The sequence below is a fragment of the Pelodiscus sinensis genome, chromosome 13, assembly GCF_052426305.1.
Source record: "Pelodiscus sinensis isolate ZL-2025 chromosome 13, ASM5242630v1, whole genome shotgun sequence".
NCBI lineage: Eukaryota > Metazoa > Chordata > Testudines > Trionychidae > Pelodiscus > Pelodiscus sinensis.
In genome coordinates this window covers 17,711,785-17,725,836 of record NC_143064.1, presented here as the reverse complement: position 1 = coordinate 17,725,836, position 14,052 = coordinate 17,711,785, and the positions used below count along the sequence as shown (strand labels likewise).

Below are 14,052 nucleotides of genomic sequence, written 5' to 3'. Positions count from 1 at the left end.
TGGCAAGAAGTGGTGCTTTCTGGCTTCAAAGCGCCACTTTTCTCTGGCCAGCTGTGCAGTTTCCCTGTGCCCCTCTGAAGCCTTCTGGCCTGTGCTCGTGCTGCTCGCTGCCTCCTGTTGGCTCTCCTGAGGCTGCAGCCTACATGTGGGCCTCCCTGCTCTTCTGTTCTCCCCTTTACAGAGGCTGCACTCTGCGCTGGAGGAAGTGCCAGACCTAGTGCTAGACTGCCTGGCTCTGGGGGTCCATGTCATTAGGGGGAGCGCCCGTGCCAGAGCACCATGTTTCATTGTAAATCCGCCTCTACCATTGATAGAATTTTTCATTTTGGCTATGTCTATACTGCCCCCATTTTGTGCAAAAAAAATGCAAATGAGGCGAAGCGTGGAATATCGCTGTGCCTCATTTGCATAATTAATGAGGCTCCAGTTTTGTTCAAAAAGGAGCCATCTACATGGTTCCCTTTTGCGCGAAAAACCCCTCTTGCACAAGAGCCGTTCTTCCTGAAAAAAATGCGGAAGAATGGCTCTTGTGCAAAACCCTCTTGCGCAAAAATGGAGCCTCGTTAATTATGCAAATGAGGTACAATGATAGCCATACTTTGCCTCATTTGCATATTTTTTGTGCAGAACGGGGACAGTGTAGACATAGCCATAGTATATTGAAGGCAGCATCTGCTCCTCTGTTCAGGCAGCACATCTGATTAGAGTTCTCTCTGGTAGGGTGTCCAATTGAAGAAAAGGAAGCATAAAATGCATGAAAACCTCCGTGCCTTAAATAATAACAAGAACATGTGGAGACATCCAGACACAAAAGAAAATAAGAATGGCTGTATGAGTCAGACTAATGGTTTGACTAGCCAAGTATCCTGTCTCTGATGGTATTGCAGTGTAGACGTACCCTATTTTGCAATAACTAGCGCTATTCCAAAATAACTTAGTCTGTATCTACACAGCCGGCAGTTATTTTGAAATAGTGTCAAAATACAGTCAAGCTGGAGGACTTCTTATTCTGACTCCTGTAACCCTCCTTGTACGAGGAATAAGAGAAGTCAGAGGAAGAGTGCTCTATTTCAGATTGTGTTATGTAGATTCTCCCTATTTTGAAATAAGCTATTTCGAAATAAGATATGCAATTGATGTAGCTCGATTTGTGGAGCTTATTTCGAGTTAAGTCCTGCAGAGTAGATGCACCCATAATGGCCAGTGCCAGATGCTTCAGAGGGAGTGAACAGAACAGAGCAATTTGAGTGGTCTCCCCCATTTATCCAGTCCCAGCTTCTGGCAGGTACTGTCCTATTGCAGCTCTGGTCCCTGCCAGCTCTTTAAACAGCTCCTTGTCAGCTCTTTAAATAGCTCCCTGCTAGTTTTTTCTGCAGCTCAGCTAGCTCTTGCTGGAGCTGCACACCAGGGCACACCTGCTTATTTTCACCTTACCTGACCATCTTAGCTAATAGCCATTGATGGACCTATTTTCCATGAACTTACCTAATTATTGTTTGAACCCAGTTCTACTTTTGGCCTTCACTGAATCTAAAGGCAATGAGTTCTACAGATTGATTGCATTGCATGAAAAAGTACTTGCTTATGCTTGTTTTAAACATGTTGCCAATTAATCAGATGATCCCTAGTTATTGTGTTCTATGAAGAGTTAAATAACACATTTCTACTCTCTATACTGTTCATAATTTTATAGAGCTCTGTCATATCCCTCTTTAATCATCTCTTTTCTAAAATGAATAGCCCCAGTCTTTTTAATTTCATATGGAAATTAGTCCATACTCCAATCATTTTTGTTCCCCTTCTCTGCACCATTTCTGAGATGGGATGATCAGTACTGCATGCAGTATTCATAGTGTGGATAGACCATGGATTTAGATACTGGCATTATGATATTTCTATCTTATTATCTGTCCCTTTACTAGTGGTTCCTAATATTAGTTTTTTGACTGTTGCTGCACACTGGGCAGAGGTTTCCAGCTAATTGTCCCCAATAACTACAAGTATTTTTCTTGAGCAGTAACTGGTAATTTGTCCCCCATTATTTTGTATGTGTAGTTGAGATTATTTTTCCAGTATACATTATTTTGCAATCAACTACACTGAATTTCAATTGCCTTTTTGTCATCCACCCATCGAATTTAGTGAGGTTTTTTTTGTAACTTTTTGCAGTCATCTTCAGATTTAACTATTGAGTAATTATGAATTGTCTACAAATTTTGCCACCTAACTGCTCACCCCTTTTCCCTGATCAGATCCAGAACAAATAGGATCAGCATATGATGATACTGTTGTTAGATTTCAATACTTCTATGTTTTGAAAATTACCAAGATAATTATCAAAATCTCTGAGGAGTTTGGCACAGTTGAAATTTCTACAGGCTCCTCTTTGTTTCCCATCTTTCACCTCCATCTTCCATTGAAGAGGTTAAAAAAAGGCTTGTTCTGGAGCCTGTAAAGATCATTCTTTGAGCTACCTGACTGGTAGCAGAGCAACAGAAATTTAAAATGGGGATCTTTTCCAAAACTAGAGAATAGCAAAGCAGTTACTTTATGGCTTCTATAGTATCCACTTATCCTTGTGCCCCACTTAGGCACATCAGATTCTTCTTGTCTGCCACATCTTTTACGTAGTGCACAGAGTACTCCTGCAAATGCAGTTTCACAGTAGAGATGGGTTCCTGTAACCTGGCCCAAGGTCAGTTCCATTGCTTTTAAGGAACTCAACTTGCCAGTGTAGAGCCATGATTTACCCAGAATTGGTGGCTAATTTGGCTGTTTGAAGACTTTATGTTCATTGACTACATTATAATTTTTTCCCAAAAAGGGAAATGAAGTAACCCTTAAGGTTTCCAAGATTTTTATGTAGCATAGCTTATTGACATAGTACATAAAAACAGCCATACTAGGTCAGACCAAAGGTATCCTAGCCCAGTATCCTGTCTTCCAGCAGTGTCCAATGGCAAATGCCCCAGAGGGAATTAACAAAAACAGGTAATCATCAAGTGTCCCGCTCCTGTTACTCATTTCAGCCCCTGACAAACAGAGGCTATGGACACCATTCCTACCCATTCTGGCTAGTAAATATTGATAGACCTAACCTCCATGAATGCATCTAGTTCTTTTTTGAACCCTGTTAAAGGTCTGGTCTTCACAGCATCCTCTGGCAAGGAGTTCCACAGGTTGACTATGCACTGTGTAAAGAAAAACTTCCTTTTGTTTGTTTTAAACCTGCTAACTATTAATTTAATTTGGTGACCCCTAGTTCATACATTATGGGAACAAGTAAATAACTTCTTTATTCACTTTCTCCATGCGTGTCATGATTGTATAGACCTCTATCATATCTCCCCTTAATCTCCTCTTTTCTAAGCTGAAAAATCCGACTGTTTTAAATCTCTCTTTATATGGCATCCATTCCAAACCCCTAATAATTTTTGTTACCCTTTTTTGAACTTTTTCCACTGCCAATATATCTTTTTTGAGATGAGGCAACCACATCTGTACACAGTATTCCAGATGTTGGAGTACCATGCATTTATATAGAGGCAATAAGATATTCTCTCTTGTTCTCTATTGCTTTTTTAATGATCCCTAACATTGTTTTCTTTTTTGACTGCTGCTGCACATTGAGTGGATGTTTTCAGAGAACTATCCACAATTACTCCAAGATCTCTTTCCTGAGTGGTTATAGCTAAAGTTGTCCCCATTATTTTGTATGTATAGTTGGGGTTATTATTTCCAATGTGCATTACTTTGCATTTATTAGCATTAAAATTCATTTGCCATTTTGTTGCCCAGTCACCTAGTTTTGTGAGATCCTTTTGAAGCTCCTCACAGTCTGTTTTGTTCTCAACTATCCTGAGCAGTTTAGCATAATCTGCAAATTTTGCCACCTCACTGATCACCCCTTTTTCCAGATCATTTATAAATAGGTTAACAAGCATTGGTCCCAGTATGGACCCTTGGGAAACACCACTAGTTACCTCTCTCCATTTTGAAACCTGGCCTTTTATTCCTGCCCTTTGTTGTAAAGAGTAATTTTATTTGCCCAAATCCAATTGTACTCTCTTCACCCCATCTGACATTATTTTCTTGATTTTAAAATTACAGTGCTGTAAGTTACTAATTATCATTTCTTATTTACACTACCCCTGACAGAGTTGTTACATTAAATTATTTTACTTATAATTTACTCTGAGAGTAATCTATGTCATTTGGGATATGTGATGAAATGTGCATAATTAAGTCTGACAACTTATCACACTTTGTTACCATCAAAGGCCTCCATAGTGTATGCATTCAATAATACAGTGAGGGAAATATCTATTTGCATCTCCTTACATTACCTAGCTGTAAATATCAGAATCTTAGAAAACTGAGACAGTATTTACCTTGTTTTCTGTCTCACAAATCTACACAGGATTATTCGTAGTTGCTCCTTGACTGTATCCTATAGTAGTCGTCACTGCACCACACTGGGAGCTGATTCAATTCATTCTGAAATTAATGGGAAGTTTCTTCCTTTTACAACGCACAGAACAGGAAAAATGAGCATGTTGGAGAATGAGGTGATTATGAGGTTCCAAGTCAGTTACTCCACATGTTAGGCATGCACATAATCTGTCTAGCAGACATTTTGTGGTTTCGGAGTTTCTTCACAGGCAAACTAGGAGCAGTTGTTTTAGACGGTAAACACCAGAGGGAGAGTGGATAAATTGTAGTGAAGTATCCCACCTTATTTGTGAAGAATGTTTGGAGACAGCATAGGGAGAGAGCACCACATACGCTCACAGTTGGAAATAGAAAGATTCATGTGGAATTTTGGTAGTCATTTGTTGCAAACTGTGTTTATATTATAAAGGAAACAGTCTAAGACAGTGTGCTTTGTTTGTCTCTTCAGTTTTGACCTCATGGCTATCGGAGGCATCTCTGTCACCCTCCTCTTTGACAGATCTCCTTTCATTTCTGAGAAAAGGACACTTTGGTTACCTTGGAATAGGTTTATTGTAGTAGAAAAAGTTGTCATGCAAAGAACAGAGGCTGACCCACCATCTTGTGACATCACTAGCTTTATCAACCCGAATCCAATTGTGCTTCCTTCACCACTGACAACATTTGGAGGATCCTGTCCAGAGAGAGGAACAATCATTCCAGAGCTGCAGGTAAAAAATAATAATAATAATAATAATTTCAAATTAACAGAACGTGCTGTAGCAGGAAAAAATACAAGAAAACAGTAATATTTCTTCTTATTTCTATTTATACCCTTTGTTAATGAAACATACACTGTTGTTTGATAACATTAAGTATAAATTTCTAGAATAAAAACATATTTATTGCAAAATGTAAAATAGGTTGATTTTAATTGCCATTCATCACATTTTCAATAGGATCTGAACCTGGCCATTAAATACACACAGTTTTCACATTCTTATGCAAAGGTTTTAGTCCAAGCGTTACCTTACGCAAAATATAAAATTGGGTACAGGAATCACATAGCAAATTAGATTCCTGATCTGTCTGCATAAACATTGCTGTCAATGAAAATTAGAGATTGTATGTGTAAAACTGTTAAATATGAAAGACTTCAGGTACAATTGAAGTAGTTGAGGTAGTAATACTTAATATTTAACACATACAAGTGATAATCTGGCCTGGATGAAGTCAATGTGTTTAGCCATAGATTTCAGAGGAAACAGGATTTCAACCTAAATTTTTTGAAAGTTTCATCCAAGTTTGGGAAAATGTAGATCCCACTGAATGGAATTTTACAAACATGGTTAGATGTTCAGACCCTGAAATTCAGAGGCACAGGATAGGGTGAGTATTTGATGCACATCAGTGGATGCCTGATTGTCTTCCCTCATTAACAGGTGTGTTGTGAGCAAGACACGAGAAGTCGTTCTTCCGCTCTACTCCGTGCTAGTTAGGTCTCAGTTGGAGTATTGTGTCCAGTTCTGGGCACCGCATTTCAAGAAAGATGTGGAGAAATTGGAGAGGGTCCAGAGAAGAGCAAAAAGAATTATTAAAAGTCTAGAGAACATAACCTATGAAGGAAGGCTGAAAGAATTGGGTTTGTTTAGTTTAGAAAAGAGAAGATTGAGGGGGGACATGATAGCCGTTTTCAGGTATCTAAAAGGGTATCACAAGGAAGAGGGAGAAAACTTGTTCATCTTGGCCTCTGAGGATAGAACAAGAAGCAATGGGCTTAAACTGCAGCAAGGGAAGTTTAGGTTGTACATTAGGAGAAAGTGTTTGACTAACTGTCAGGGTAGTCAAACACTGGAATAAATTGCCCAGGGAGGTTGTAGAATCTCCATCTCTGGAGATATTTAAGAGTAGGTTAGATAAATGTCTATTAGGGATGGTCTAGACAGTATTTGGTCCTGCCATGAGGGCAGGGGACTGGACTCGATGACCTCTTGAGGTCCCTTCCAGTCCTAGTATTCTATGATTCCTTAAAGTGCCGCTGTAAAAAAGAACACTGACATATAATTATTGCTTGTTGCTGTGATGTTGCATCTTTCCGGGGCTGTACTTCTGGGAATGACATCTAAGCAAGGTTATTCATTGCTAAAGATATTTTGAAGGTTATCTGTGGGTATAAATATTTTCCATCCAAATTTTTGTCTATTAAAATTGCATTGTTTCCTAAAAAAGGCCTCATATTTCTTTATTATGTAGAAAACCCTTCTACTTGAATTCTGTCACTTTTTCCTATAATTGTGTGTGCCTTACTCTGCTACAACTTACTTTCTAGACATTCCCAGCCAGCATACAAGCATGCTCTGAGTATCTGTGTGATAAGCAGCAATGCTGACTCCAGGACCCTGCTTGTTACATAACAGCCACACTCAGGTCTCCACCAGACTTAGTTAATACAAGCCAAGTCACCTCAGCATATCCTAAGTCCTGAATTTTCCCCAAAACCATCTTCCTTGAAATGTGCAGCCCTGTATTGGAACATTTAGGAAAGCAATACTGACCGTTGCTCTTTAGCAAGACAAAAACAAAGCAGTGTGTTGCTTTAACTGGATTTAAAAATTACTTCAATTGAAACAAAACACTAGGATGGTTTAGATTAAGTTTATTAACAAAAAGAGAGGATTTAAAGTGAGGTCAAGTGTAAGGCATAAAGTCAGAAATAGTTACATGCAAATAAAAGTGAAAAGGTGACTAAAACTTAGCAAAACCACAATCTTAGTCGAAGGTAATATTCTTAATATTCCTCCTTTTAGCAAGATGGCTGACCACTCCCTTGTTCAGGATCTCTTATAAAGTCCAAATCTCTTGCTTTTTTTGTGCTTTTGGGGGTTTTTTTGTAGTCCATTGAACTTTTAAAATATATCCTTCTCAAAGTCCAGTGCCCCAGCTGTGAGGAAAGATGCTATGGAGTCTGATGGGGAAGATTCTGTACTGGTTTCTTCCTCTCTGAGGCTTTTTACAATTCAAATTCATCTATTCCCGCAGCCTCTGATATGCCAATGAATAGCCACTTGACTTTGATTGCCAGTTGTCTGTTGATTGCATTATCTGGATGAAGGCATCGACGTTTCTTTTGTCTGGAAAACATATTTACTCACTCTCTAGATTTGCCTACTTGAAATACAGTTTAGTCCTATATATCCTTTGAATTTCTGTAGTTCTTTGGGTGTTCAACATACATATATCATATGACAGTATTAATTATCAGTGTGTTAGTGATTTTCCAATGATAACTTACACAACACTTATTATTATGGCATAAGTGAATTGAGGTACACTGAATAGGTCAGACAGCAAGAAACTCACTACTCTGGATATGCTCTTAAGGTCACAACAGTATATTCACTGAGTAACTGCACCTAATCTGGTTTGGGATAGAAAAAGTGAGAGAAATACTAAAATATATGTTACACTAATATCTACTAGTTGTCTCCTGGGTAAGAGGGAGGAGGAAAGTTTAAAATCTATTGATGTCAGATGCATGACAGAGGAGGCAGCTGGGATGTCAGCAGGAAGGACAGGGAATAATCAAGGGATCAGGAATTCCCTGCCAACAGCACTTTTCATATGTTGAAGAGACAAGTACTGGCAGGCTTCCAATGGTACTGCAGTATTTTTGTAACAGTGTTACGGTAGTTATACATTAATAGAAGGTGTCTGAAATGGAAATGATTTGTTATTAAGGAGGCAAAAAGTGAGCCAGAAGAACCAGGAAAAATAAACAAAGCAAACAATTTGTGTTTTTCCAGATTTTGTTGATTTAACATTGTGACTTACTGGCTCATTAGTAATGACATGCTAAAATCACAGCCTGCAGCATTTAAACTTATTAAACAGGATCCAACTGTGAGAGGGCTTTGCATGAGAATCTGAAGGAATATTCAAGGAGATTTCCTCGTTCCCCTGCACGCCCTGCACCAAGGACTGTCACAACAGCATCCCCTTCATACAAATGAGCACAAGAGCTAATCCTTGCCAATAGCCTCCTAGCACCGACATCCCTCCAAAGGCCAAAGCTATGACACCCGCCATTTCCTTACCAACTTTCAGACTTTGCTGTCCCCCTGCACACTATAAAGCTCTGGAAAGGATTGTGTTGTTCAGGAAGGCCTGGCTCCTTCGGGAGGATCCTGTAGGTTAGGACAGCCAATACAGGGTAGTGAGTATGGACCCTAGTGAGTTTAAAATATGTATTTATTTAATTATGTTTATGTCCAAAAAGTTAATTAACCAAATGAGGAGTCCTTTCCAAAGTCAACCTGCAACTCTTGGACAGCTGAGTTTAGTGGTTTTAGACAAGACTAGTGTTCAAGGAAACATTTGTCATCTCATATATTTTACCCAAAAACTTAAGGCAAAAGTATTATTATGTGCAAACATTAGAGACAAAGAAGAATTAAAAAGCAGCAGGGGCCTCCTTAACAAGGTATAGAGAAGTTACCTGTTTTCCACCTGTGCGATCTTTCAGACACTGCATAGCTTTGGATGATGCTGAAAATCTTGTCTTATTCCTGCCTTCATATGCTTGGCAGAGGCAGAGCACAGGTCAAGGGAGTGAGTTTTTAGTAGTGCATAGGTTTTTTTTTAGAAAACATCATGATTTGAAATATAAAACATTGCTCTTTTCCTAGGCATGAATATTATTAACTGTGTACAACCGTTGGGTTCTTCTAGGTGGTCCAGGAGGAAATCCCAATTCCTTCTAGCTTTGTTAAGCTCAGTTATCTCAGCAGTCGAACTCCTGGATATAAAACCTTGCTCCGCATTATTTTGACACATGCAACCATCCCTCCTGGACTGACAAAAGTGCATCTTACAGTTGCTATTGAAGGGCGGCTAGTTCAGAAGTGGTTTCCTGCTGCTACAAACCTGGTCTATGCTTTTGCCTGGAACAAGACAGACATTTATGGACAAAAGGTGTCTGGCCTGGCAGAGGCAACAGGTATGTTGAGTTACTTCAATGTACTTGGTAGTAATAATACATTTGAAGGAAGCATACAGTGCTTCTAAATTAATTGCCTAGGAAACATTTATTGTCTGGTTCCTTGTGTTTCTCTTTTTAAAGCCAATTTTTGGTTCTTTTTTTTTTTTTTTAAGTTCAAAAGTCCCTTTCTCCCATCTCATACTGGCTGCATACTAGTGGCTAGCTCTGTGCTGAGAATGTACTTTCTAACTGTGACCTTCGGTGTCTCATTGCCTCTATCATTTTTTGGCAGTGACATTTTAAATGTCATTTCTATTTAGAGTTTACTAAATTCTAACTTTTAGGCATCTTGGTTTATTATATTTGATGTCTGAAGCTGTTAAATTCTTGACATGGAAACCATCCATACCTTTGGGGGACCTTTTACTTTCAGTGATATAGATTTTAAAGCTATCCAGGTGGTGGGTCCCTGATTTATGACTGAATGTCTGAATGTAAAAATATAGTAACTGAAATAAAATGCATTTAATTTACCCAAAATATTTTCTCGTTAATTTTGAATCTTGTTTTTTATTATTTTTAATCAAGGATGTGGTATGTTGTTTAACAGCCTGCTATTGCAAACACTGACTACAGGTTCAAAATTTAAAATCCAGGAATGTCTGGTCCAGTGGACCACAGATATTGCTGGACCAGAGAGTCCATCTGAGAGTGAGGGTCTCCAAAGTCAAGAGGGCAGCCCTGGCTAGCAGCAGCGGGGCCAGCAGCCAGGAGCACAGCCCAGGGCAGTAATGGGGAGCTCAGTGCTGGCCTGGACTGGCAGCAGCAGGGCCGGCAGCAGGAAGCACAGCCCCTGCTGCGGCTGGCGGCAGCGGGGTTGACGGTTGGGAGCACAGCCCCGGCCAGCATCTAGGAGCACAGCCCTCGCTGCGGCTGGTGGCAGCAGGGCCAGGGGCTGAGAGTGCAGTCCGAGCAGAGCCTAGTGGCAGGACTGATGGTTGGGAGGAGAGCCTTGACCTCTCCCAATCCAGCAAACTCCCTGGTTCGCGACCACTCAGGTCCCGAGGGTGCCGGACAAGAGAGATCCAACTTGTATCAGTGATTTTCTGTTCCAAGAATGCTTACTCTGGTGAATAGTCCTCTTTAATTCAGTGGGATTTCGGTAGGTTTTGAAGTTTGTGGAGATACTCACAATAAGTGTTAGTATGACGAGATTCTAAAATATTACAGTAATTGGGGGCACATTCTGCCACTAACAAGGAGTAGCATCTTGCTTCATAATTACCTTTATTGACATCAACCAAGAATAATTGTGTGTGACTCTCCACTCTTTCAAATGTGTGTTCAAAAGGGGACAAATTCTTTCTGAGAGGAATATTGTTCACATCATACACCTGGTGTAGAAATCTATCATAAAGTGCTACTCAGTGTGAATAAGAATGGCAGACTCTTGCCCTAACTGCTTATGCAGTATAGATTCCTATATCAGCTTGTAATACAAAGAATAGAATTAAATTAATTCAGATTTTTCTTCTGACTAATACCCGGTTTCTTCATTTTTCCATCTATACATACTGTACAGTAAACAACAATGATATTATGGAATTTTGTTGTTTATAAAATGTTGGCTGTCTTGGAAATGACATAAAAGAGCAGTAAATATGTTAGTACTAATAGATACAATACAGAGCAATTAAATATGCTAATTCCCTTTTGGATTATTTGATATTCAGTAATCCTGAAGTCCACCCTTGTCCAATACATATCTAGACTTTAAACAATATAACTGTTAGAGATGCCACAAAATGGCACATTGAGTTGCAAAATCCTAAAATGAATACTACTAAAGCATTTATCAAGGGAAACAAACCAGTCCATTGTTTATTTATTTAATTATTTAGGGTTCAATATCTGATTTAAGTTAAAGTTAATTTAATTATGTTTCTTGCAAAACAGAAGCAAAATTCTTTATATTTAAGTACACTGTTAACTTGCTTTCTAAGCTTCCAATAAAGCCTTATTTAATTTGACAGATTGGAGTACTCTGGGACCCTTATTTGCATTCATTATGTGAATTTTGTCAAAATAATTCCTTGTTGATATGTTACCAATATTTAATAATGCATTTTGCTCACACTTCATTTTAATTACATTAAATTACAGCGAATTGAAGTCCTGTAAGCACAGGAATATAAACATCTGCCTTTAATATTATAAAACCTATAAACACTTTCATTTTTCTTTGGGATTATTGGCAACAATTACATAATGATTTGCTGTCATAGTCTATTTAAAAAATGTGGTCTCAGAAAAACACAGGCTTTCTGAAGGTATTCGCATGCATGGAAACATCTGAGGAGAGCAGCAGATAAATATCTCGTGTCATTTTCCCACTCTCCAAGTCTTACACGTTGAGGAAATTTCCTGATCTTACATTTGCAGCAGAAATTATAACAACTGAGTTTCTTCTTAAAATGGAAAGGTTAAAAGTAAAAATATGTAATAGTACTCTTGTCTCTGAAAAGAGATTCTTTTAAAATGGAAATAAAACAGAGTTAAAGCATGTGGCCTAGTGTTACATATATAAAGTTAGTATATAAAATAGGTGTCAAGTATCAGGGGGTAGCTGTGTTAGTCTGAATCTGCAAAAGCAGCGAGGAGTCCTGTGGCACCTTATAGACTAACAGAAGTGTTGGAGCATAAGCTTTCATGGGCAAAGACCCACTTCATCAGATACATGTAGTAGAAATTTCCAGAGACAGGTATAAATATGCAGGCCAGAATCAGGCTAGAGATAACGAGGTGAATCCAATCAGGGAGGATGAGGCCCACTTCTAGTAGCTTTGGCAATTCAGAAATTTTAGATATGGGCAGAGAATAGTACAAATATTCCATTGTCACCAGGATCCTAAAATGTGCTCCATTATGGACATCTAGGGGCAGATCTTCGGCTGGTATAAACTACCATAGCTCCATTAAAGTCAATTAAACTCCACTGAGTTCAATAGAACTATGGTACTTTATACCAGTTGAGAATCTGCCGCAGAGAGGTCTGCAACTCCTGACTATTCCTAGTGTTGCAAACAGTATATGTGCCTGAGCTGAGCTGAACTTAAGTGTTTAACTGAAGAAAAGATGCTATAATATAGGTGATAATCCGCAAAGTTGCTTCATATTAAACATTTCTCCTTCATCCTCCTTCTACAGTAATACGTAGAATAGCACTTGTTCTGTTATTGACCATTGATGAATAAGGCCAGTACAGGTTGAACCTCCCTGGTCCGGTACCCTTGGGACTTGACTAGTCCCAGACCAGGGAATTTGCTGGACCAGGGAAGGTGACATATCTTTGATATTCTTATGTGTATCAAAGGGAAAAGATCAGCTAAGTGGAATTGAACTTCCAACCCCCTCTTTTAACAAAACAAAACACTTAATTTAGCAATGGTTCATTTAGTTAAGGGAGATGCTATTGAACGAATCAGACAAATTCCATGCAAAAGCCAATACATAATTGATACTACAAGGATAGACTTTTGAAACAGCAGTAACCATAACTATCAAAGGAACTAATAATCTCTTAGACTTTTTTTTTGTATCCTCAAACTATCAAAATCAAATGCAGGAGCCAGCATAGCAGCCCCATTATTAACAGGTAGAAATAAAAACTGGTATGGAAAAATAGATAATAAATGGAAGGGAAAACAGTCTAACATATCATCATTTATTTGCAGTGTCAGTAGGATATGAATATGAAACATGCCATGATTTTATTCTGTGGGAGCAAAGGACAGCTATCCTGCAGGGCTTTGAGATGGATGCGTCGAATCTGGGGGGTTGGTCCATAAACAAACACCACATATTGAATCCACAAAGTGGTAAGTCCTTCCGTTCTCAATCAGATATGTTGGAAAGGAATACGTTTTCAATATGGTAATGAAGAATTTAGATGTTCAACTTTTCATTATTAATGTTATATCCTTTGAGTGTGCAACTTCTTTTACTGGGAACTGTGCACTTACCCACCAACTGAAAAAAATTATGTGCGTGTCTTAGCTATCAGGAATAAAAATCTTTTTAATGTATATTTTTGTCATTAGGCTGTATCATGATAATACTAATGTAGGATCTAGACTTTATACCTCTAGATTGTTATATTGAATTCAAACGAAGATAGTAAGGGATTGAATTTTGCTATGGTTTGCTGGTCTGTGTGAAGAGAATTGATGGTGTGTCATCTTCTCAGTGGACAAGTGTCTGTGTCACAAACTCACTGCTACAGCTTCTTAAATTAGCATAATTATTGGCAGTCTCACCAGTGGGACTAAGGACAAATATGCATAGAAATTGACCTAAACACTGATCTTCTGGAGGTGGTTTTTCCATTGACTAGACTCCTCTAGACAGTGCGCAGTCTTGCATTGATGCCCACTTTGTATCCGAGCAGTAGATAAATAAAAAACTTTACTCTTCCAAGCAGCACTGTAGAACCTTTCAGAAGCACATGTGTACACTCACGCACTCACACAAAGAATCTACTCATTTATTTTGCTCTCCTAACTTCTTCCCTATGTAATGAATTACTCAGACTCTGAGACTTTTAATCTGTTTTCTCATTACCTATTATTTTATTTCCCCCCAAA

The 14,052-nt window shown here is 38.7% G+C and overlaps 1 protein-coding gene across 4 annotated transcripts in view; it reads left to right on the top strand.

Moving 5' to 3' along the window:
* TENM1 (teneurin transmembrane protein 1) overlaps positions 1-14,052 on the top strand; it is a 744,434-nt gene that overhangs the window by 608,310 nt on the left and 122,072 nt on the right. For all 4 annotated transcript variants that reach the window (XM_089781841.1, XM_089781839.1, XM_089781838.1 and 1 more), the window contains 3 exons: positions 4,901-5,162; positions 9,160-9,427; positions 13,144-13,287. In XM_089781841.1, the coding sequence (XP_089637967.1) occupies positions 4,901-5,162; positions 9,160-9,427; positions 13,144-13,287 (674 nt within the window). The remainder of the gene's footprint in view (positions 1-4,900; positions 5,163-9,159; positions 9,428-13,143; positions 13,288-14,052) is intronic.